The following is a 25,672-nucleotide window of genomic DNA, read 5'->3' as shown; positions in this document are numbered from 1 at the left end:
AGAGGGAGGGATATTCCATAGAAGTGCAGATGGTTTTATTGCATAGATAACCAGTTGATATTCTTGTATTAAAGACCTGGTTGTCTTCTGATAAAGAAAACCTTGTGTTTTCCCTGCTATAGAGGAGCAGGGAGGAGAGAGAGGATCTACCATAGCAAACCATTCCGACTTCTTCAACAGAAGATCAAACGTTTTCTTCCATAAAAGGTCTGGTTATATTCTATGGCAGAAGACTTGGCGGTCTTCTTCAGTGTGTTACTCCTCCGTAGAAGATCAGGTAGACATTTTCCAAAGAAGACTAGATGGTCTTCTTCTAAAGAGGATCTCCTTACTATATGGAAGATTTTGTGTACAAAGACTTTTTATGTACAAAACCCAGCGACCTTTCCCCATAAGAGACCAGGATGTTTTTTCAATAGAAGAAAATGCTATTTTCTTCTATAGAAGACAAGGTGGAATTTTTCCATAGTAGTCTGGGTAGTCCACCTGCAAAGGAGACCACGAGGTCTTCTATAGAAGACATATCGGTCCTTCTCTTCAGTAGTAGACCCGGAAAACCAAGATTTTTTTCTTCTATAGAATACAAGGCCGTCTTTTTCTTCTTTAGAAAACCAGGTGGTCTTCTTCTTTTATTGAAGACCAGGAGGACTTCTTACTTTATGGAAGACGGAGAGGTCTTCTATCTGCAAGTGGCCAAATGGGCTTCTTCAATAAATTATCAGAAGGTGATATTATACAATAGAAGACCGGGTGTTTTCTTCAATAAAAGACCCTATGGTCTTCTACAGCACGGAAGCACGGTGGACCAGATGGAATTTTTCCATAGAAGACCCAGTTGTCCTTCTGCAAAGAAGGCCTTTTCTTATAGAAGACCAAGGGGACTTCTTCTTCAAAATATTATCAGATCGCCTTCTTCTTCAGAAGAAGAAGAAGACCAGTTAATCTTCTGATTTACAAGATCAGGAGGGTTTCTTCTTTATAGAAGACTAGGAGGTAGTCTTCTCCCATCAAAAAGCAGATTATATTCTTCCAAAAAACTAGGTAGTCTTCATACGTAAAAAACAGGTGGTCTTCTTCTGCTACAGAAGACCAAATGGGTTTCTTCTTACACTGAAGACCAGGTGGGCTTCTTTTATTAAAGATATTCTGTTCTCACCATAAAAGAACAGATTTTCTTCTTTTATAAAACACTAGGTTTTCTTCTTCTTCTCCTACAGAAGAGACCATAGAGAAGAGACCTTTAGAAGAACAGCTGGACTATTTATTTGATAGAAGATACCAGATCATATTCTTCTCTTAAAGAAGCGACCCTGAGGTCTTCTTCTCGTATAGAAGACCAAATGGGTTTCTTCTTATATTGAACACCAGATGGTCTTCTCTTATTGAAGATAGTCTGTTCTCCCATAAAAGAACAGATTTTCTTCTTTTATAAAACACTAGGTTGCCTTCTTCTTCTCCTACAGAAGAGACCTATAGAAGAACAGCTGGTCTTCTTCTCTGATAGAAGATACCAGGTCATATTCTTCTCTTATAGAAGGGACCCTGTGGTCTTCTTCTCGTATAGAAGACCAAATGGTTTTCTACTCCTGTAGATGACCATGTGGTCTTCTTCTATCAAGGAGACCATGTGGTCTGCTTCAAAAAAGGAGAACAGTTGGTCTTCTACTCTTATATAACACCAAGTGGTCTTCTTCCACAGAGAAGACCAGGTGACGTTCATTCATAGACGAGAGCAAGCGGCCTTTTTTCCATAGAAGAGACCGGGTGGTCTTCTTCCATAGAAGAGACCGGGTGGTTTTCATCCATAGAAACGACTGGGTGATCTTCATCCATAGAAACGACTGGGTGATCTTCATCCATAGAAGAGACCGGGTGGTCTTCTTCCATAGAAGAGACCGAGTAGTCTTCTTCCATAGAAGAGACCGAGTAGTCTTCTATAGAGGAGACCAGGCGGTCTTCTTCCATAGAAAAGACCAGGTGGTCTTCTTCCATAGAAGAGACCGCGTGGTCTTCTTCCATAGAATAGACCGGTAGTCTTCCATAGAAGAGATTGGGAGTATTCCATAGAAGAGACCGTGTGGTCTCCTTCCATAGAAGAGAACAGGTGGTTTCTTCCATAGCAGAGACCATGTGGTCTTCTTCCATAGAATACCAGGTGGTCTTCTTCTTCCAGATGCCTTCTTCTCTTATAGAAGATACAGGGTAGTCTAGACAAAATGGGTTTCTTCTCCTACAGAAGAGACCAGGTGTTCCTCTACCATAGAAGGTTGTATTATACAATAGAAGGCCATATGGTCTTCCTCAATAGCAGACCCTTACGGCCTTTTTCTGTAGAATACTCGATGGATTTCTGCCATATAATACCCGGTCCGGAAGTCCCGGTAGTCCTTTTCTACTCCTTAGTAAACCTCTGTATTCTACAGAAAAAAAGCCGCTCATCCAGAAGGTCTGCTTCGCAGAGAACAATTTAAACTTTTGCAGATTGTGATATCTACGTCTTCTATTGCAAGAGGTTGAGTAGGTCTTCTTTAGAAAGAAGGTCACGATGGAGAGAACATTTAAGACTTCTATAGATTCTATATATTCTCTTGGTATTTTAAAGAAAAATATGACTTTTGTGGATGAAATGTCGCTGGGGCTTCTGTAGACATTTATTTTAAGGTAACTAAATTTACGATAAAGGGCTTCTAGATTTTTTATGTTTCGATAATATATACAGAATGAATCTGTCTTCTCTCTCTCTATGTTTTTATATATAACTCTTTTGTAGATGAACTGCAGAATCTGTAGTACAAAAATCATTTGATTCATATATCTCTTTCCTCAAAGCGAATGATTTTTTTTTCATTTTCCATTTATTTTTTTATTTAAATCATATGTTATATGATATCCCCGCAGTAGAAATTCACCAAGTAAATATTTTTCCCATTTAAATGTCAATGCAATCTCTAAACAAACAAAAACAAATAAATCTCTTCTATTTGCTATTTGTATTTGGAAGACATCGAAGTGTGACAATTATTAGCAAACATTTTATCAAAAAAAAAATAATAATTCGAACTGCCTGAAATAAATAATGCCACCGTAGCGCCCACATCACTACTGCCATAATTTATTATTCTACCGATGACGAACAAAAACAAAATACCAAAAGAAATTTAAAAATATTATCTTTATTTAAACAGTATCATCCTCGTCGTCGTCGTCATTGCCGTAAATTATTTTCTTTATGACCGCAATTTAGTTAATTTATTTGAAAAACATGAACTCGATGTGATTGTTTTTTTTTTCTCTCGCCTTTGTGTGTGTGTGTGTGTGTTTCAAGTAACCATAATGGCTAAAGACTTGTGATAATATAAATCTTTGCAGCAGTTCATTAATTGTCCTTAAGAAAATAATAAAATAAAAAGTTTGTTGAACTTTTGCCTGTGTCTCTTGGCTGAGAAAAGGGTATTTTAGTTGAAGGTTTAAAAAAGTTTTTTTTTGTAATTTCATTTTACAAAATTGATAATTTTTTTGGTTTTTGTGTACTTTTTTCACTTCATTAACAAACATTGACGGTTTGGCTAGGGTTCATGGACTGTCCAAAGACATTTTGAAAAAAAAGGGAAAAAAGAATAAATCACGAAGAAACTTTGGGGCAAAAAAATTTCTAGGCACTAGACGCTTGTCGTCTTGAAAGCAAAGATAAATGAAAGTATTTTAAGATCTTATGAGGATAGGAGAACAGTTTATCGTCTAGGCGTGATTTGTGATTAAAATTTCTGTATCATTTTAGAACGCGAAAGGTGAACACCTGTATTTTCTCTTTTTATACCCTCCACCATATTATTTAGGGTGTATTAAGTTTGTCATTCCGTTTATAACACTTAAGAATACTATATGTCCCGATCAGCATAAAATTAAATGCCGATTTAGTGATATTCGTAGGTATCATAGAGGTACCGAGAGAATTAAGTTTTTTTTCTGCTTTAGTCACAATTTTAACCCAAAATTGTCGATAATTGGAAGCAAATGTCCCCATTATGTAAGAAACATCCCTGCATAGAACTGTCAATGTAGGTGCAAGTTTTGATATAGTCCCCATATATATGATGTACCTCCAAATATTAGGAATTTTGTCTCAAATTTGCAATTTGAAGTTCCTAATGGATACTACATCCTATGACAGAAAATTGCCCATATAGGTCCAGGTCTTCGTATAACCCCCATATAATGGTACCTCCCGATATTCGGCATTTTGATTATTTTATAGACTTTATTCGTCGGAATTGTGACAAATCTCGTATTTTATGTTCGTAATGGGTACTACCGTCTATGACAGAAAATTGCCTTTACAGGTCCACGTCTTCGTATAGGCCCCATATAATGGCACCTCCCTATACTCGGTATTTTGAGGATTTTAGCGAACTTATTTACTAAATCTGTGCGAGATTTCGTATTTTAAGTTCCTAATGAGTACAACCGTCTATGACAGAAAATTGCCTATGTAGGTCCACGTCTTCGTAGGCCGCATTATAATGGTAACTTCCTATATTCGATATGTTTAAGGGTTTTTTATACCCTGCACCACATAGTGGTAAGGGCATTATGCCTTTTTGCATTTGTTTGTAACTTGGGAAGGATCTTTATAGAATCACTTTCTAAGTTTATTTATGCATGTCAGTCCGTCCGTCCGACCATGTATTTTTGTGAATAAAATGCAGGTCGAATTTTTTATCCGATTGAGATAAAATTTTCAAAACAATATTTGCTTGGCCCAAAGACGAACCCGCCCAACCCATATATATATATTCAACCGATTTCGGGTTAATTGTGCACAAATGGCCAATATCAGTCCTAATGACCTGAATTATGGCACATCCGACCGAATTTAGTCTAAGAAGAAGTACGTCACATTTGGTTAAAATCGGTTCAGATATAATTATAGTGAAGCGACTTGATCGAAACCCGCATTGCAGTGGCCGAAAAAAAGGCTCGTGAGCTGAACATATCGCAATATTCAATTCGGCAAATATTAAAAAATGAGCTCGGGGTAAAGCCATTGAAATTCCAACAAGTGCAAGAACTTACACCGCAACAGAAAGAAAATAGACTCAAAAGAGCAAAAGTGTTGCTTCGCTTGGCCGAAAGTGATGAACTGCCGAATTTGGTTTTCTCCGATGAGAATACATTCGTTGTCCAGCAGTTTGTAAACAAACAAAATGATCGTGTTTACTTGCCATAGAGGTCAACTGAAAATGTGCACTTTCGGTTGGCCATCAAAAATCAAGCGTCTGCCATGGTGATGGTGTGGGCCGCCATAACAGCCGTTGATCGCTCTATGCTCGTATTAATCGACCGTGGTATTTGAATAAATGCCGAATATTATCTCGAAAATATTCTGGAGGATGTATGCCTTGGGCACACAAACATTTTCAACATTCCAACTGGTCTGAGAACGCGTCACCCAAGAATGGCAACAAAATGAGGTTCCTCGCTTCATTTCCAGTGCACAATAGCCACCAAAATCTCCGGATACCAAACCTTTGAACCATTGTGCCTGGAGTATTTTGGAAAGCAAGGTTGGCACTTAAAAATATCAAAATGTCGATCACCTCAAGCAAGCGCTTCGCCGGGAATGGGCCAAAATAACGCAGAGCAACTTTCGGGCAGCGTGCGACGGTTTCATTGGCATTTTAAGGGCATAATTCGTACCAAATATGACCAATTCGAACAAATCGAAACTTATTCTAAAATGTAATATTATTTCTGACATTATTTGCTTTCAAAAAACTTAAAAAAATGGTGGCGTTTTACTTTGTTGCAGTTTTTTTTATCTTACCCTGCATGTAGTATCAGCTCAAATTGGATAGATTTTTTCAAATTCAACCGAATTTTTCCATTTGGTGAAACTCGGTCTAATGAATATTTTTTAATATAACTCTTATCGATATCATATAATGCACTATATAGCAATGTAACATAAGCCTCCGTCAATTTTTTTTTTTTGAAAATCGATTCAAAGATGGATCTAGTTCCAAAACTGCGACTACCACAAAATCTTGATACACATTTAAATGAGGTTCATAGTTGGTGTGATCTACTTCACATAATACCCCAATATAAACTTTTTTGTTACGGGAGCTCTACTACATTCGCATAGATGTATAAGGTATCAAATATTCGACCCCGCCAGACTTTTGGCCATGCCTTACTGGTTTATTATTAATTTTTTGTTTTTTTAATTTTGCAAAACATTTCCAAATGTATTAAAAGTTCGTCCTAGCCGAAGTTACTGCTTTTTACTTGTTTTTTTTTTTTTCTAGAATTTGCAGAATAACTTCCTATGTATGAAACACCTCTCATAATTACCTATTTATCCTACAAACTTTTCCATTAAGCCCACGCCTAAATGCCTTCACAAAAGAAACCAAGAAACTCTTAACCTCCTCTTGATTTTATTAATTTAATTCATTTTTTTTACTTCCTACTTCCTATCCACTCAAAACTATTCCCCATACTTCACACCAATGTAATTTTTACGTTTTTATATGATTTCACCACTTCGCACTTTGTTTTATCCCTTTAATGGCCACTTTTAAGAGCTGCGTAATGCCATCCATTAGCTTACTGCATTTATATAAGACCACAATGGAATTAAAAGTGTCATATAAAGTTCATATCATTCGCACTTGCTTAAAGCAGAAGATGAAGGACATGCATTAAAAAAGAAGAAGAAAACATGATACATTAAGCCGCTTAATAAGAGAGGAAATTAAGACATTAAATGGGGGTAGAGGTTTCAGTTGCTTTAAATACAGTTTTTGATTATAAAATCGACTAGAAGTTTGCAGTTTACAATCAAGGAAATTATCCTAGACTGGACCATCAGCCCTGTCAGGGTTGCCCATATTCGACGGACCCATGACTCTTTGGGCCCATTCCAATCGACGAGGCGCTGAGAACGGCGTTTTTGGGATGTTCTTGGAGACCTCTCAACACTGGCTCGTACGGCAGCGATATTCTCGGCCGATCGCCTTGGTCGACTTTTATATGGCCTCGTCGGTTTAGAAAGAGCCTTACCAGTCGAAAATGGTGTTCTTAGAAGGCGCACTCCTCACATTTTTTAATGTTTTAAAAGCACGTTGAGTTTTCACAATAGACTTCTTCTGTTGAATGTAAATTTCAACTATTTCAGAGCGCTCGCGTGGCGTGTATTGGTTCATGGTAAAAATCTGCTTGGATTGACGCTTCAAACGCGGTATGTCATTAAGCGATGTGACATCTCTGTCAAAAGTTATGGCGTTGCCAGATGGGTCCGTCGAAGATGGGCAACCCTGCACATTTTTGATACGACTAAAGCGTAACTTATCGAAATAACAAAGGGTTTAATCATTTCATTGAATATTTGGAGTCGACCTAGCAATATACAGGGTCAAATAAAAAAACTGCAACAAATTCAAAAGCCATAATTTTTACATTTTTGTTTTTTAAATTTCATTGAATGAAAGCTAAAAATGTCGGAAATAGCATCAAATTTTAGAATAAATTTAGATTTGTTCGAATTCATCACCTTTGACACGAATTAAGGCCTTCAAACGGTCAATGAAACCGTCACACGCTGTCCGAATGTTGCTCTGCCGTATTTTGGCCCATTCCCGGCGAAACGCTTGCTCGAGGTAATCGACACTTTGGTATTTTTTAGTGCCAACCTTGCTTTCCAAAATACTCCAGGCACAATAGTCCAAAGGTTTGGTATCCGGAGATGTTAGTGGTCATTGTGCGCTGCAAATGAAGCGAGGAACCTCATTTTATTACCATTCTTGTGTGACGTGTGCTGAGTCCTGTTAGAAAGTCCAAGGTCTGCGACCAAAATGTTTGTGTGCCCAAGGCTGTAAATACACCCTCCAGAATATTTGGCGATAATATTCCGCATTTATTCCGATACCACGGTAAATTACGAGCGGAGAGCGACCATCGGCTGTTATGGCAGCCCAGACCATCACCATGGCAGACGCTTGAGTTTTTGGTGGCCAACCAAAGGTGCAAATTTTCAGCTGACCTCTATGGCAAGTAAACACGATCATTTTGTTTGTTTACAAACTGCTGGACAACGAATGTTTTCTCATCGGAGAAAACCAAATTCGGCAGTTTACCACTTTCGGCCAAGCGAAGCAACTCTTTAGCTCTTTTGAGTCTATTTTCTTTCTGTTGCGGTATAAGTTCTTGCACCTTTTGGTATTTTAATGTATTTACTCCGAGCTCATTTTTCAATATTTGCCGAATGGAACGAATGTATTTTCATCGGAAAAAACCAAATTCGGCAGTTCATCACTCGGCCAAGCAAAGCAACTCTTTAGCTCTTTTAACTCTATTTTCTTTCTGTTGCGGTGTAAGTTCTTGCACTTTTTGGAATGGCTTTACCTTGAGCTAATTTTTCAATATTTGCCGAATGTTTGTTTACAAACTGCTGGACAATTGAGGCGAATGTTTTTTTTTTTTTTTTTTATCGGAGAAAACCAAATTCGGTAGTTCACCACTTTCGGCCAAGCGAAGCAACTCTTTAGCTCTTTTGAGTCTATTTTCTTTCTGTTGCAGTGTAAGTTCTTGCATTTTTTGGACTTTCAATGGCTTTACCTTGAGCTAATTTTTCAATATTTGCCGAATGGAATATTGCGATATGTTCAGCTCACGAGCCATTTTTCGGCCACTGCGACGTGGGTTTCCATCAAGTCGCTTCTTTACTTTTCTAACCATTTCTGCTGATGTTGCTGTTTTCTTTCGTCCACTTCCTTGACGTCGGGATACGCTACCAGTATCACGGTATATCGGATTTAAACAGACCATATGTCTGGATGTTTTTATATAAAATTCACATCTACTACCCGCCTGTATATATATCAAAAAGACTGAAATAATTAAAAAACTCCAACTCAAATTGAATTTAATCATCGGATATCGGCAGGTAATCAAAAATAAAACTCTAAATTAATCATTTTATTTCGTTCTTTGGAACTATACCGCAAGCAAAAATGAATACTTTGAATATGGCGCCCAAACGAATAGAAATAAAACCACCCAAAAATAAAGATATAATTAAGCAACACTAATGAGACAGGTGAAAGAGTTGATTAATCGATACATTTGACTTCGAAAAGATATTAGAAAAAAAAAAAACAAAGTAATTTTCCAAATCCTGTTAATTTCATAATGTTCTCAATACTTCTATAGATTTTGAGATCATCCATCTTTTATTATCGTAAACAGCACATAAACAAAGCTATGAAAACTTTTGATAATTTTTTAATTACCCTAACTTCAAATGAAACGGTTGTATCCCCATTTCAATGGCAGTTAGGGTAATTAAAAATTATCGCACTCCCTAGATAATTCGCCAAGCTATCGAAATAAATAGTAAAATATTTGCTTTTTTCTCGACTTGCAATTTTTGCTTCTTTTGCAACTCTTTCTGTTCATACTCTACTGAACGTACGTACATTCAACTTCAAGGTCTTCATCATGTCAGTCTGTTAGTCAGCCAGCAAGGCGGGCAGCCAGGCATGCGTACAAAACCAGAACAAGTTTTTTTCTTCGAAATTTCTGCATCGTAAACTACGGCATATAGTCAACCAGTCAGTTAGTCAGTCAGTCAGTCAGTTTAGTTGCCTATAGAAAATATGAACAAAAAAAACAATAACGGCCAACAAATAAAATGAAATAATTAATTGCAAACTTGTTATTGCTATCAATCGATTGACAGTTATTACAACAACAACAATCACTGCCAGACAAATATTAATACAAGTATTAAGCACTAATGCAATGCCAAAAAAAGTGATTGTAGACAGCTGGTTGAGAAATCCCTACGTCCAAATAAAGGAGCAAAGTAGGGGTAGAAGACCTGTAGAATCTCTTCTTTCCATGGAAGACCTGCACAAGGCCTTCTATCCATAGAAGACCTGTAAAAGATCTTATTTCCAGAAAAGACCTGTGGAAAGTCTTCCATGAATAGAAGACCTGTAAAAGATCTTATTTCCACAGGTCTTCCATTCATAGAAGACCTGTAGCGAGACTTCAATACATAGAGATACATAAGATCTTCTCTCCATAGGAGACCTGTAAAAGGTCTCCATGGAAGACCAGTAAGAAGTCTAATAATATCTATGGTATACCAGTAGAAAGTCTTTTATCCATAGAAGGTCTTCTATCCATAGATCTAGATGACCCGTAGAAGGTCTTCTACCCACAGAAGTAAAAAAACTGTAAAAGGTATTTTAGAATGAAATCTACAGAGGGTCTTCTATTCATAGATGCCCTTTAGAAGGTCTTCTCTGTAGAAGGTTTTCTATCCAGAGAAAACCTATAGAAGGTCTTCCATCCATAGAAGACCTATAGAAGGTCTTTATCTACACAATATCTGTAGAAGGTCTTATATCCATAAAAGGCCTATAGAAGGTTTTCGATTTACAGGAGATTTGCAGAAAATATTCTCTTCATAGAATACCTATAAAAGGTCTTCTCTCCATAGAATAACTATGAAAGTTCGTTTCCCCACAGAAGACCTGTAAAAGGTCCTCTCTCCACAGAAGCCTGTTGAAAGTCTTATCTCCACAGAAGACCTTTAAAAGGTCTTCTCTTCACGGAAGACCTCCATAGAAGACCTGTAGAAGGTCTTCTCTCCATAGAAGACCTGTAAAAGTTATTCTCTTCATAGAATACCTGTTGAAGATCTTCTCTCCATAGAAGACCTGTAGAAGATCTTCTCTCCATAAAAGGCCTTTAGAAGGTCTCTCTTTATAGAAAACCTGTAAATGGTCTTCTCTTTATAAAAGACCTGTAAAAGGTCTTCTCTTCACAGAAGACCTTTAGAAGGTCTTCTCTTTACTGGAGACCTGTAGAAGTTATTCTCTTCACAGAAGACCTGTAGAAGGTCTTCTCTCCACAGAAGACCTGCAGAAGAGAAGGTGTGCTAAAGTTCTTCTTTTTATTGAAAAAATGAAATTCTTCGCCAAATGTTGCTTTCGACAACGATGGCTCAAAGTTCAAAAATATAGTACCGACATATTTTTATACCCTCCACCTTGGAAAGGAGGGTATATTAAATATGTAATTCCGTTTGTAACATCCTTAAATATTCGTCGAAGACCCCATTAAGTATATATATTCATAATCAGCATAAAATTCTTAATCGATTTAACGATGTCCGTCCTTCCGTCTGTCTGCCTGTCTGTCCGTCTGTCTGTTGAAATCACGATACAGCCCACATTATTTGACGTAGAGCCGTAGCAGAGCAATTTGTATTGTGACTAGGATGGTTGGTATTGAAAATGAGATATATCGGTCCACGTTCTGGTACAGTCCCCATATAACGGTACCTCCCGATATTCGGTATTTTGATGATTTATGCCACATTATTTCACGGATTTGTCTAAAAATTGGTATTTGTAGGTCATAACGGGTCCCTGTGCGTGTGACAAAACATTACATGTATAGGTCTTTGTTTTGGTATAGCCCCCATATAAAGGTACCTCCCGATATTCGGTATTTAATTTTTTTTGCCATATTTTTTTACGGATTTGTCTAAAAATTGGTATTTGTGGGTCATGATGGGTCCTAGTTCGTGTGGCGAAACATTGTAATTATAGGTCCACGTTTTGGTATAGCCCCATATAACGGTATCTCCCGATATTGGGTAATTTGATGATTTTTGCCACATCTTTTCACGGATTTGTCTGAAAATTGGTATTTGTGGGTCATAATGGGTCCCAGTTCGTAAGGCGAGTCATTATAATTATAGGTCCACGTTTTGGTATACCCCCCATATAACGGTATCTCCCGATATTCAGTATTTTGATGATTTTGGACACATTTTTTCAAGAATTTTTTTAAAAAATTGTATTTGTAGGTCATAACGGTCATTGCATGTATAGGTCTATGTTTTGGTATAGCCCCATATAACGGTATCTCACGATATTCGGTAATTTAATGATTTTTGCCCCATTTTTACACGGATTGTACGTCATAATGGGTTCTAGCTCCTTTGGCGAAACATTGCATGTGTAGGTCCACGTTTTGGTATAGCCCCCATATAACGGTACCTCCCTATATTCGGCATTTTAATGGTTTTTGCCACATTTCTTCTAATGTTTCCTTTACCCTAAGGTGGAAGGTATTAAAAGTTTGGCCCGGCCGAACTTAACTTTTTTTTACTTGTTTCAAAAATCTTTGATTACATTATTCTTTACAACCCTCCTGAATTAGGCAATTGTATTCTAACCTATTTTTTGGTATTTTATAAATTTAAATCTTTGAGTTTGAAAAATAAAAACATCATTACCAGCAAAAGAGAAACTAACCAACCTGTAGCTACAATAACCTGCCAACTCTGACTATTGATCAGTCAAGACGACACAAGACAACAAATATGCCATCAAATGAGAGAGGCCTACAAGTATCAATTTTTTTTTTTTTCTAAATTAGTTTTAATTAAAAAAGAAACTTGTTGCTTTGTTTTTCAAATTCACTTTACCCCGCAAAAATGGGTGGAAAAAATACCAATCACTTATAGCCATTTAACCCCCATGCGCATGCGTACAACAACTTGTTGAACATTAGTTGTGGTTGTTTTTCTTCTTCTCCATCTGTCTATTTATGCCACAGCCAAATGAAAAGAGATTAAAAGAAAATTTGTCGTTTGACAAACAAACCATAAAAATTGTGATGAAATGGCCATAATTATCAGCTGATGAATGACTTAAAAGCAAATGGCCATTTTATAAATCACAACAGATGCTAGGTGGATGGGTGCTTGAGACGGGGGGTGCAAGGTGAGGAATAGACCAATATTGCTTACCAGTGTTACCCGGTGTATGGTCAACGAGAGCCAGTTAGCCAGCCGGCTCAAATATGGTAAAAAAATTACAAACTAAATACACACTCATAACACCAATACTAGTTTAATAAAAAAAACACACACACAAACTAACAGTTGCAATTTTCAGAAAACAGGTGTCTCTTGTCACTTGCGAATCTGTAGCGCTGAACTAGCGTTGGAAAACAACTTTGGGCCAAATTGGCAAAACATTTAGTGTAAAACTTTAACTTTGTATTGGCCTGTTCACACCATTACCCATTCCAGACATAGCCATTGTCGTAGTTGTTGTGTTGTTGTTGTAGTTTTTTTGCAGTTTATTTTTGTAACCGTTGCTGCTATCGACCCATAATTAGAGGATGAAATCCATTAATGAGTTTGTAATCATTTTGTTTTTCCATTTTTTTTTCGTTCGTTTTAGACAGAAAGTTTTGCTTGCAGCAATTTAATTTGAAGTGGAGGTGGGGAAAGCGTTTGCTTTTTTTGATATTATTTACAAAAAAAGACAGTAGCAACAAATGTAAACGATGGACATGTTGTTTATTTGCCGATATCGTATAGTAGAAATGTGAGAAGCTAATTGACTACTTTTGCAGGGCAAATTTTCCATCACACTATTGTGTATCAATACAGAAGATGACTTGAATGGGAAAAATAAATATTTCTATAAATGTGCATAAGTCAGCAGTAAACAAATCTTGTAAGATATGCTTCAAAATTTTGAGGTGCTTTTGTATATGGTTGAGACTTTCTATAAAAAGTTGTTTGACCTGAGAACCAAAAATTCAACACACGTCGAATTGACTTCTACCCAGTTTAATTTAAAATGTCGATTTAGCGATGTCCGTCCGTCTATCCGTCTGTGGAAATCACTTTAGCTTCCGAACGCAACGAAGTAGATTGATAAAATTTTACTCAAATGTACAGTATGTCTGCAGGACTTTTGGTATGGAAAATGGGCTAAATAGGTCCACGTTTTGGTATAGCTTACATATGTGCTTCCAGTATGCAGGAATCATCCTTGCAAAGAACTGTTTGTAAATGTCCAAGTTTTTTTTTATAGATTTGTGTCTCAGTTTTCATCGGATTTATAATATGTTTGGCATTTCGTGTTTTTAATGGGTACTACTTAACATGAGAGAAAAATTGTCTGTACAGACCCACCTTCTCGTGTAGTTCCCATGTAATTCGTCCTCCCCATATTGACTATTTTACCTACATTTTTGACTAGATTTTTTTCTAATTCGGAATTTGGAGTTCCCAGTGAGTAATGCTGCATGTGACCCATATAAATTCAAGTCTTCGTGTGGCCCCCATATAACTGTACCTCCAAATATTTTGTATTAGTCTGGAGGGTATATTAAGTTTGTCATTCCATTTGTAATACCTCGAAATATTCATTTTAGACCCCACAAAGTATATATCCTTGATGAGCATAAAATTCTATGTCGATTTAGCGATGTCCACCCGTCTGTCCATCTGTAGATATCACTCTAGCTTCCGAACGAATTGAAGTAGCTTCCGAACGAATTGATCACTCTAGCATTTAAATGTGAATAAATCCTTTGTACCTCCTACCATCGCTCGTTACTCCTACCATCGCTCGATACTGGTAGCGTAGCCCGACGTCAAGGAAGTGTACGGAAGAAAACAGCAAACATCAGCAGAAGTAGTTCGAAAAGTAAAGAAGCGTTTTAATCGAAACCCAAGTCGCAGTAGCTGAAAAATGGCTCGTGAGCTGAACATATCGCAATATTCCATTCGGCAAATATCGAAAAATGAGCAGCCGATGATCGCACTTATTAATCGATCGTAAATGCCGAATATTATAGCGAAAATATTCTGGAGGATGTATTAAAGCCTAGGGCACGCAAACATTTTGGCCGCATATCTTGGACATTCCAACAGGACTCAGCACCATCGCACTCAGCACGCGCCACCCAAGAACGGTTCCAAAATGAGGTTCCTCGCTTCAGTTCCACCGCACAATGGCCACCCAAAATCTCCGGATACCAATCCGTTGAACTATTGTGTCTGGAGTATTTTGGAAAGCAAGGTTGGCACTAAAAAAATACCCTCCACCATACTATGGAAAGTATATTAACTTTGTCATTCCGTTTGTAACTCCTCGAAATACTCATGTCAGACCCAATAAAGTGTCAGCGTAAAATTCTAAGTCGATTTAGCGATGTCCGTCTGTCTCTCAGGCTAAAATTTTGCACACATGTTTAATTTTCCAGTAGGCAGGTTAAGTCGTAAATGGGTCATGTAGGTCAACGTTTTCATATAGCCCCCATATAACGGTACCTCCCGATATTCGGTATTTTGATAATTTTAGCTACATTATTCACCGGAATTGTTTCAAATTTGGTATTTGAATGCATACTACAGCCTGTGACAGAAAATTGTCTGTGCAGGTCCATGTCTTCATATAGACCCCATATAACGGTACCTCCGGATATTCGGTATTTTGATGATTTTGGCGACATTATTCACCGGAGTAGATTCAAATTACGTATTTAGAGTTCGTATTGGGAACTACAGTCTGTGACAGAAAATTGTGTATGCAGGTCCAGGTCTTCGTATATGCCCCATATATCAGTACCTCCCTATATTCGGTACTGTGACGAGTTTAGGTACAATACCCACCGAAATTGTTTGAGATGTCGTATTTCAAGTTCGTAATGGATGCTACAGCCTGAGACAGAAAATTGTCTATGCTGGTATTCGCACAGCTCCAATATAACGGTACCTCCCTATATACGATATTTTGATGACTTTAGCTACATTATTCACCGTTTATTTCAAGTTTTCAAATTTGAATATGGTAGTGGCTTATAACAAACAACGCCTATTTAACTCCACGTCGCATAGATCCCAATATAACGGCTATATTCCGAATTTTTAAAATTTTAACAGAATTTTTTAAGGACTTCTTTTTTCTTGAAAATTTCCAAATTCGTTGCAAATGGTGGAGAGTATCCAAAGTTCGGCCCGGCCGAACTTACTGCTTTTAACTTGTTTTAAATGTAAGATTGGTTTTCCGATGGACAGAGTCCCTGCCAGACGCACGCGTGGCACTTTAAATGTTTCACAAATGAATTATATTTAGGTGGATGTGATTGAATTGTACATTGAATAGCAAAACAATTATTATCATCAGGCAAAAATTCATGAATAAACATATTTTATAAGAATACGCATTTTTATTGAATCTAGTTTTTATTATATATAACACTATCAAACAATTCAAAAAACTATGTTTAAATACTCGCTATTACTCATTCATGAACTAAAAATATAATTTTCAACATCTTTAAAAAAGCCAAAGTATATAAAGCAAATTGGTCATACATATGCGGGAAAGTTTTCCAAACTTTTAAAGGCACACATGGTAAATTTCCTCTCTCTCTCTCTCTCTCTCTCTTTTTCAGAAAGTATTGTTCCATTGCAGTTTATGCACTTGAATCCATTTTAATCGTTAGACTGCCCTTATCCGTTGAAGATTTACGCTCCTTGATTTGTTCCTTTAGCTTTTTTCGCAACATAAGTCCACGATTGACGGCCCTTACATCGTCCATTGAACAACTTTCGATGTGTGGAGCAGTTTTCTTTATCAACTTATCGGTTAGCTTTAGCTTTGTGCGGTTCAAACAGACCTCTTGCTTGACACGTTGGCGCAATTGCTCACGATACTGGAAGAGAACATAACTAAGAGACGCTTTTGTTTTGAATTCCATAATGGTTGAATACAAAAAAATAGAGAGAAATGTTGTCTTAATGATAGCTCAAACTGAAGTGATATCTAACTTCTGACCGCCACTGTGTTTAAATATTTGTAAGTTACCCATTACACAAATACATAATCGACATACCTGTGGGCAAAAATGTAGCATGTTCTATTTTGCATTGTTTAATTTTTATTGCTAGTCATAAAAGTTAATTTTTTCTTAATCCATTCTTAAATAAGGTTAATACGCTTCCATAAATTTACCTGTTGCAATACTTGTTCTAATTTTCACGACCATACATGTTTTGCATGATCATATGACATATACCTGATCTAAATATTGTATGTCTATGACACAAAAAAACATGATATAGGTAAAAAATTATGCGCCATATAAAGAAAAGAATAATTTTTTTAATCCCGTCTAAAAGTCCTTTGAAAAGATTTGCAAAAAATTTACTTCTCATATGGCACAATATGTTTGTTTTATTAGACTTTAATCTTCGTTGGTATTTTTGAAGGTCAGAATTTTATGTGGGATTCAGAAATACACATATTCTCATCTTTATAGAGTCAAGGGTGTTACGAATTAAATGATTTTTAACGGTTTGCAGTTGTAAAGTTAAAAAGTACTCAAATGTTTATTAATCCTTAAACATTAGGTTTGGACTTTCTGCGATGTTTTAATTCGATTTAGAATAATTACGCTCTATAAATGTCAGTAAAACGTGCAAAAACGCTAAAAATTAGAAAACGATAAGAATTCGGTATTTGGAGTAAGAACGGGTAAACCGCTGCTTTAAACACTAAAAAAGCGTCCGTCCAAAGCATACACCTACAGGGTGAGATAAAACAAACAAACTCCTGCAAAGTCAAGCGCCATAATTTTTAATTTTTTTTTTTAGAATTATATTGAATGAAAACAAAACAAGTAAAATAGTATCAGTCGGTTTTGCCGACAGATGTATACCCCAGCCTTGAGTTATGAACGTGACAGATTTGGACTATATCGGCTACTTCTTGTACTTTATATGAGATAGGTGCACATTTTCGGAAATATGCGTCAGGTAACAGATATAGCGGACCGAAGTATTCCATTTTCATACTTCATCTAATACAGATAAAATATATTGGTTTGTGCAAAAATTTGAAGGAAATTGAACATTCGTATCAAATTTTATGCGAAATCATAAATTCCGGCAAATTACATATTCATATCAGAATACTGGTTAAGAGAAATATTTATATATAACAAGTTGTTAAGAATCACCGAATTGTTTTGCAAGTTACGACAATTATAAGTTGGCAGATCTTGTGTTGATGAAAATATTGAGAAGCTCCAAGTCTGATTAGAATCGGATGTTAATTTTGCGTTTTATGAGCTTCGTGGATACTCAAAATTTTGATCCTTTGTGGGGGAGGTACCAGAAGGAGTGGACCGATATATTCCATCTTAACACCAGACCTTGGGTTACATTAAATATTGGGATGTGTGAAATTTGAAGACAATCGGACTCTTACATCAATTGTAGGAGAGTTTTAATTATTGAAAATATTGACCCTTTGTGGGGGAGGTACCAGAAGGAGTGCACCGATATATTCCATCTTAACACCAGACCTTGGGTTAACATAAATATTGGCATGTGTGAAATTTGAAAACAATCGGACTCTTATATCACATTTTATAAGAGATGTAATTATTCAAAATTTTGACCATTTGTGGGGGAGGTACTTGAGGGAGTGGACCAATATTGTCCATTTTCACACTTGACCTAGCACTGACGCAAATATTAAGATTTGCAAAGTTGGAGCAAAATCGGATTACCGTTTCTCTTTCCAAAATACTCCAGACACAATAGTCCAACGAATTGGTATCCGGAGATTTTGAAGGCCATTGTGCGCTGAAAATGAAGCGAGGAATCTCATTTTGGAACCATTCTTGGGTGGCACATGCTGAGTGCGATGGTGCTGACCAAAATGTTTGGTCTGCGGCCAAAATGTTTGCGTGACCAAGGCTCCAGGCTCTCCAGAATATTTTCGTGATAATACATCACATTTAAATTTTGGAGTGCTCTAACGATAGCCACTTGTTGTTTTCCAGCCAAATATAAAGAAATCTCACTATCACGCTTGAATTCCATTACTTTTTTTCTGGAAAATTCTCACAAAAAATATTTGCTCCCTTTTGTATATGGTCAAGGCTGCCTAAAAGCCTTAAACAAGTTTGGCCTAAGAGATAAGAAAACTCTTTTCTGGATTTTGATTTACAAACCAAATACTATCAAATCCACTTGGAATTATCTTCAACTATGTATTATTATTGCATTATTTACACAATCATACTTTTTTTTTACACAATTTTTTTTTTTTTTTTTTTCTTTCAGGTCAGTAAAATAAAATGTTTACATTCGTGATTGGAGTTCTGGACTTAATTTTAATTATCATGTAAGTTTGGTATATATTACAAGTGAAAACCAGTAAGGAAAAGTCAAAAGTCGGGCGGGGCTATGAATATTTAATAAAGCTTCCGTAACACAATAATTCATATTGGGAATTTTTTGAAGTACATAGATCATACCACCTATCAACCTTTAGCTTTAGAGCAGTTTGGCACTAATAAATGGAAGGCATATCCAATTCTGTATCGATTTTCACCAAATTTGATGGGCTCATTTTTGTGCTTATGATATCACTTCGATGAGGATTATATTAACAAAAATATATCGAAATGGAAACGTAAGTGCAGAAATTCATTCCATTTGGGTTGATATAAACCATTATTTTTACAATAAACCTGAAATCGGTTTAGGGCCTAATATAGGAGCTTTATCCAAATCTATGTTGTTCTCGATAAAATTTTGCAAAAATATTTCCGAGTTCTATAAGATATCTGGTACCAAATATCATTGAAGTCGGATGAATTATATATATGGTAGATATAGCTATATCTGAACCGATTTTCACCAAAGCACTTGCTTTAGAAGTTCTTGCGTCGGAAGTTTCAAAATTCAGTCCATTCAGTCTAATACTAGGCATTTGGTGAACAAAAAACCTGAAATCGGATAAATATATATATATATATATATATATATATATATATTATATATATATATATATATATATATATATATATATATATATATATATATATATATATATATATATATATATATATATATATATATATATATATATATATATATATATATATATTATATATATATATATATATATATATATATATATATATATATATATATATATATATATATATATGGGACCCATATCCAAATCTGAACCGGTCTTGACAAAATTTACAACACTTATTTCTGATCTGTATCTGATACCACATATTATTGTTGTGGAGTGTATATTACGCATGTGAGGGGCTTAAAACCCCAAACCGGATGAAAAACATTATATGGGAGTTCTACCTGTATCTGAACCGATTTTCAGCAAATTTGATGTACTTGCTGCTAAACTGAAATCGGTCGGATGTTCCAAAATTCAGATCATATGGACTGCTATTGGGCATTTTGTGCACAATTAACCTGAAATCTATTGAAGATAAATATGGGAGTTATGTCCAAATCTGAACCGATCTGAAAACAATTTGGCAGAGATATTTCTGGGCTGTGTCTGATATCTGATACCAAACATCATTTTTGTGGAGTACATATTACGAATGTGAGGGACTATAGCTATATCTGAACCGATTTTCACCATATTTGATGTATTTGCTTCTAGACTGAATTCGGTCGCATGTGTCAAAATTCAGGTGCTTTGAACTAATATTGGCCATTTGGTACACAATTGACATATATGAGAGCTATATCTAAAATCGATCCGATTCTTACCAATTTCAATAGGGTTCGTCCCTGGGCCAAACAAATGTTGTTTTGATTTTTTTTTTTTGTTTTCATCTCAATCGGATGATAAATGCGACCTGCTTGTTGTTCACAAAAGTACATGGACAGGCGGACTGACTCAAGATTCTCAAATATATCAAATGCACAAAGACATAATACCCTTACCCATATGTGGCGTAGGGTATAAACATGGAATATAAGTTAAGTATTGCAAACCGATTCAATAGCAATTAATTCAGTTATTTTTTTAATATTTAAAAAATATTTATATTTAAATACAATTAAAAACAAGTAAAGTAAGTCTTAAAGTCGGACGGGGCCGATTTTATGATACCCTACACCACTTTGCTAATTTAGTAGAGCTCCACATAACAATAAAAAGTTTTTTTTTTTTTTTATGGGAGAATTCAATCATACACGCTATGATTATAATTATAATTTAAAGTTCAAAAGACAAAATATGCCGAAGCATTTGTATCTTTTAAATTCGGACTTGTATTGCTTATTTGATATATATATGGGAGCTATATCCAAATCTGAACCGATCTTGGTAAAATTTGGCAAAGATATTTCTGAGCTGTATTTCATATATTTCCCTGAATATCGTTGTTACGGAGTGCATATTACGGCTGTGGGTAACAAATATAACAAATCGGATCTGAACCGATCTTCACCAAATTTGATATACTAGCTTCTAGACTCAATTCGTTCGTAAGTGCCGAATTTTATCCCATTTGGGCAAAAATTAGACGTTTGGTGCACAATCAAAAAAAAATCGGATGAAGTTATGTATGGGAGATATATTCAAATCTGAACTGATATCGATAAAATTTAGCAAAGGTATTTCTGAGCTGAATTTGATATATTTCCCCGAATATTGTTGTTGCAGAGTGCGTATTACGGCTGCGGAGGACTGAAATAACAAATCGGATGGACAATATATATTGGAGCTATAGCTATATTTGAACCGATTTCGATCAAATTTGGCCTAATTGGTTGTATGTCCAAAATTCCATACTATTCGGGGTGATATTACATTTGGTGCACAATAAAAGGCATATCGGACGAAAATATATATGGGAGCTATATCTAAATTTTTACCGATTATCTCCAATTTCAATAGGGTTCGTCCTTGGGCCAAACAAATGATTTGTGCAAAATTTCAGCTGGATCGGGTAATAAATGCGAACTGTACTTTGTTCACAAAAATACATGGACAGACGGACGGACGAGCGGACATGCATAAATCGACTCAGAATGTGATTCTATGCAGATCATCAAAAGGAACTATGGGTCTATCTCGTTTCCTTTTGCCTGTTACAAACAAATGCACAAACAGATAATACCCTGACCACCTTGTGGTGTAGGTTATAAAAATTTTAAGAAAGCTCACATAGACTTTATTTTGTCGCATTCATTTTCTTTAGACATAGAAAACCAGGCCATTAATCCAACAGGAATTAATTAATACCAAACCTAGATTTGCACTTTCCAATTGGCCTAAAAATAATATTCCGTTTTCTTTCGAATCAAATCCTAAGTTCCTCAACGATTATAGCAGGCCAGATAAATTCGCTCCACATAGATAATTTCCCTTTAGTTGCAATTTTATTTTTCAATGATATATTGTCCCACATTTGATTGTTCTTGAAATGACTTCAATTCTCACCAAATTAAAATATTTCTAAGAAGCCGCGTAATCCGCTTGGTAAAAACCACAATGTGGCTAGTTTGCTCACCTAATGTAAATATTTACCAGCGAGCAGTCCTAATCATGCACACATTGTGACTCTGTGTGTGTGTGCATAACGCACAAAACAAGATAACCTATCCTGACTAAGGTGTAAACATTTTGGTGGATTAACTTAATACTAAGCCGTGGCGGATTATCCTTTGTTTGTGCTGTGGAATGGTATACGTTAAAACTGCACACAAACACACACCCATTTTGTATGTGGCCTACTTGTGGCACATTATGCTCTACCTGGCAGGTAACTGAACAGAGAACATCTTCTACCTAGCTATGAGTATATATTCCATTGGAATTTGAGCAATTGACAACATTCTCATTTGAGACAATCTAAAGAGAACATCAAAGCAAAGCAAAGTTGAAAAATTGACAACAAAATGAATACCAACGCCCAACCATCCATCAGCTATACCTTGTTTTTGTACCGTGAGGAATTGAAACGCACCAAGGCCAGTTTCAAACGTTTGCATCGCACCAAAATCTCTCTCACCGATAAATTGATCTCGAAAAGTGTACGCAATTTGGAAAAATGTAGCACCGAAGATTTGCGTGTAATCAATCGGGAATTGCTCTTCAAGAAGAAGCTTAAGTATCAAATGCAACGCATACGCCAACTGGAAAAGCTGGGCATGCGCAATGTAAATCCCAATACACCAAGTACTGAATTGTGAGTTGCCGACACTGAACAAGGATTAAGCGTTAATCTGGAAAATCAATTAATGAACTGACGAGCACTACGATGAATGGTGAGTGCTAATTTCAAAGGATCGTTGGAATGCAAATGGCCAAACTAAAAAGTTATATGACCTGAGAACTCGATGGCTGTAATGAAAAATTATGGATTCAAGTATTTACATTTCTTAATGAAAAATACTGAAAAAGAAAAAAAGGATGTCATAACACCCAATTACGGTGCTGTAACAAATATTCTTTAAAAAAATAAGAATTTAAAGTCAAAAGAAAAACCCATTGAAGGGTATTTTGAATAAAGTATGGTAAAATTATATAATACATTATTAAAAGTAATAATTAATAATCGTAAATAAAAATCCAAAAAAAAATAAATTTTGGTGTTAATGTGTGTTAATTAAGCAAAGCATGAGTTGTAGTCAATTGGACTCCAAAGATGAAAAAAAAAATATTTTAATGTGCCTAAGTTCGATTCTCCTGTAAGGATCGGCAGAAGGCGTCGGTCACAACGCCATTGGAAGTTGTTAGGAGGGACGATTTCAAATTAAGGAGAAATACTACTGCACACTGCGCCATATTGCAGAATTTTACTAGTTTTAAGTAGGGAAGATACTTAATATTCAATTGAAGAAGATTTACCGATCTTCTACTCCAGCAAACATTAAAGTTTTCTGTACAGGAAGGAGTTATCCTTCCTTATCAACCTTCTTTTATTGAGGACAAATTTTAGTGGTGCGCCATATGTATATATTCGTTCACATATTTCGGCACCTCCGGCCTAAAAGCAAGTTCCTCAAATTTGATGAAAATCAGTTCAGTTATAGCTATATCTACCAATCCTATGTTTTTTTTTTACCGATTTCGTGTTTAAGACCCTAACATTCGTAGTATGCACTCTACAACAATGATATTTGTTTGATATCTGCCTAATTTGGCCACCAAAATCTCCGGATACCAATCCGTTGGACTATTGTGTCTGGAGTATTTTGGAAAGCAGGGTTGGCACAAAAAATGGTCCAAATTAAGATAGAGTTTCCATATGAAAAAACTGCAACCAACTTCACACTGCTGTCATTTCTAAGCCACCCCGACTCCGACAGCTGTTAACATTATTCCAGTGACAGCTCATTATATTGTTTACAAGCGTACAAAAGCACTTTTGTGAGAATTTTCCAGAAAAAAACTTATTCGTGATGGAATTCAAGCGTGATAGTGTGATTTCTTTATATTTGGCTGGAAAACCACAAGTGGCTATCGTTAAAGCCAATTAGAGCATTTAAATGTGAATACACCTTTTGTGTCTCGTACCATCGCTCGTTACCGTGATTGGTAGCGTAGCCCGACGTCATGGAAGTGGACGGAAGAAAAGAGCAACATCGGCAGAAATGGTTCGAAAAGTAAAGAAGCGACTTGATCGAAAGCCAAGTCGCAGTGGCCGAAAAATGGCTCGTGAGCTGAAGATATCGCTATATTCCATTCGGCAAATATTGAAAAACGAGTTGCCTCGCTTGGCCGAAAGTGCTGAACTGCCGAATTTTGTTTTCTACTATGAGAAAACGTTCGTTGTCCAGCAGTTTGTAAACAAACAAAATGATGGTGTTTACTTGCCAATGAGGTCAGCTGAAAATGTTCACCTTCGGTTGGCCACCAGAATCCAAGCGCCGACCATGGTGATTATATGGGACGCCATAACAGCCGATGGTTGCTCTCCACTCCTTTTAATCGACCGTGGCATCAGAATAAATGAATATTATCGCGAAATATTATCGCGAAAATATTGTGGAGGGTGTATTAAGCCAAACATTTTGGCCGCAGACCTTGGACATTCCAACAGGACTCAGCACGCGCCACCCAGGAAAGGTTACAAAATTAGGTTCCTCGCTTCATTTCCAGCGCACAATGGCCACCAAAATCTCCGGATACCGATCCTTTGGACAATTGTGTCTTGAATTTTTTTTAAAAGCAAGCTTGGAACTAAAAAATACCAAAGTGTCGATAACCTCAAGCAAGCGCTTCGCCGGGAATGGGTCAAAATACCGCAGAGCAACATTCGGGCAGCGTGTGACGGTTTCATTGGTCATTTGAAGGCCATAATTCGTCCAAATATGACGAATTCGAACAAATCTAAACTTATTCTAAAATTCGATGCTACATTTTTAGCTTTCATTCGATGAAATTTAAAAAACAAAAATGTAAAAATTATGCCATTTGGCTTTCTTGCAATTTTTGTTATCTCACCCTGTATTTCTCATGGAAATTGGATAATTTATACGTTTGGAAATTTATATATTTCACATATCATTTTTTAACCGTTTATTTTAAATGTTTGAAAACAGACTTAAAATCTCCCACTAAACTTCATTTTTGAGGGAAGTATTCAAAGAAAAATATTCTAAATCAAATCTGAACAAAATACGGTTAAAAATCAGTAAATTCGACCGGGCCGAACTTTGAATACCCTGTACCATTTGGAACGAATTTGAAAATTTTCCAAAAAAAATAATCTTAACAAGTAAAAAAGCTGTAAGTTCGGCCGGGCCGAACTTTAAATACCCTCCACCATTTGAAACGAATTTAGCTATTTCAAAAAAAATTAAATCAGTAAAAAATTCTGTTAAAATCTTAAAAATACCCAATTATCACTTATATTAGGGTTATACGACGATTTGGACCTGCATAGGCAAATGTTGTCATAAGCCATTACAATATTCAAATGCGAAATTTTAAAAAAATCGGTGAATAATGTAGCTAAATTCTTCAAAATGCCAAATATCGGGATG

The 25,672-nt window shown here is 36.1% G+C and overlaps 2 protein-coding genes across 3 annotated transcripts in view; one reads left to right on the top strand and one right to left on the bottom strand.

The window, feature by feature from the left end:
• The window catches only part of LOC101901776 (serine-rich adhesin for platelets), a 446,297-nt gene that overhangs the window by 297,608 nt on the left and 123,017 nt on the right, over window positions 1–25,672 (top strand). The window lies entirely within an intron of this gene.
• On the bottom strand, window positions 16,284–24,000 carry LOC131806709 (uncharacterized; the record flags this gene model as incomplete). Its single annotated transcript, XM_059131318.1, has 2 exons — window positions 16,284–16,574; window positions 23,979–24,000. Coding segments are annotated over 2 exons (288 nt in total), but the record flags the coding sequence as incomplete, so codon positions are not given.

Source organism: Musca domestica, unplaced genomic scaffold, assembly GCF_030504385.1.
Source record: "Musca domestica strain aabys unplaced genomic scaffold, Musca_domestica.polishedcontigs.V.1.1 84, whole genome shotgun sequence".
Taxonomy (NCBI): Eukaryota; Metazoa; Arthropoda; class Insecta; order Diptera; family Muscidae; genus Musca; species Musca domestica.
Note: the sequence above shows the minus strand (reverse complement) of the source record. Positions and strands in the feature narration are given on the sequence as shown.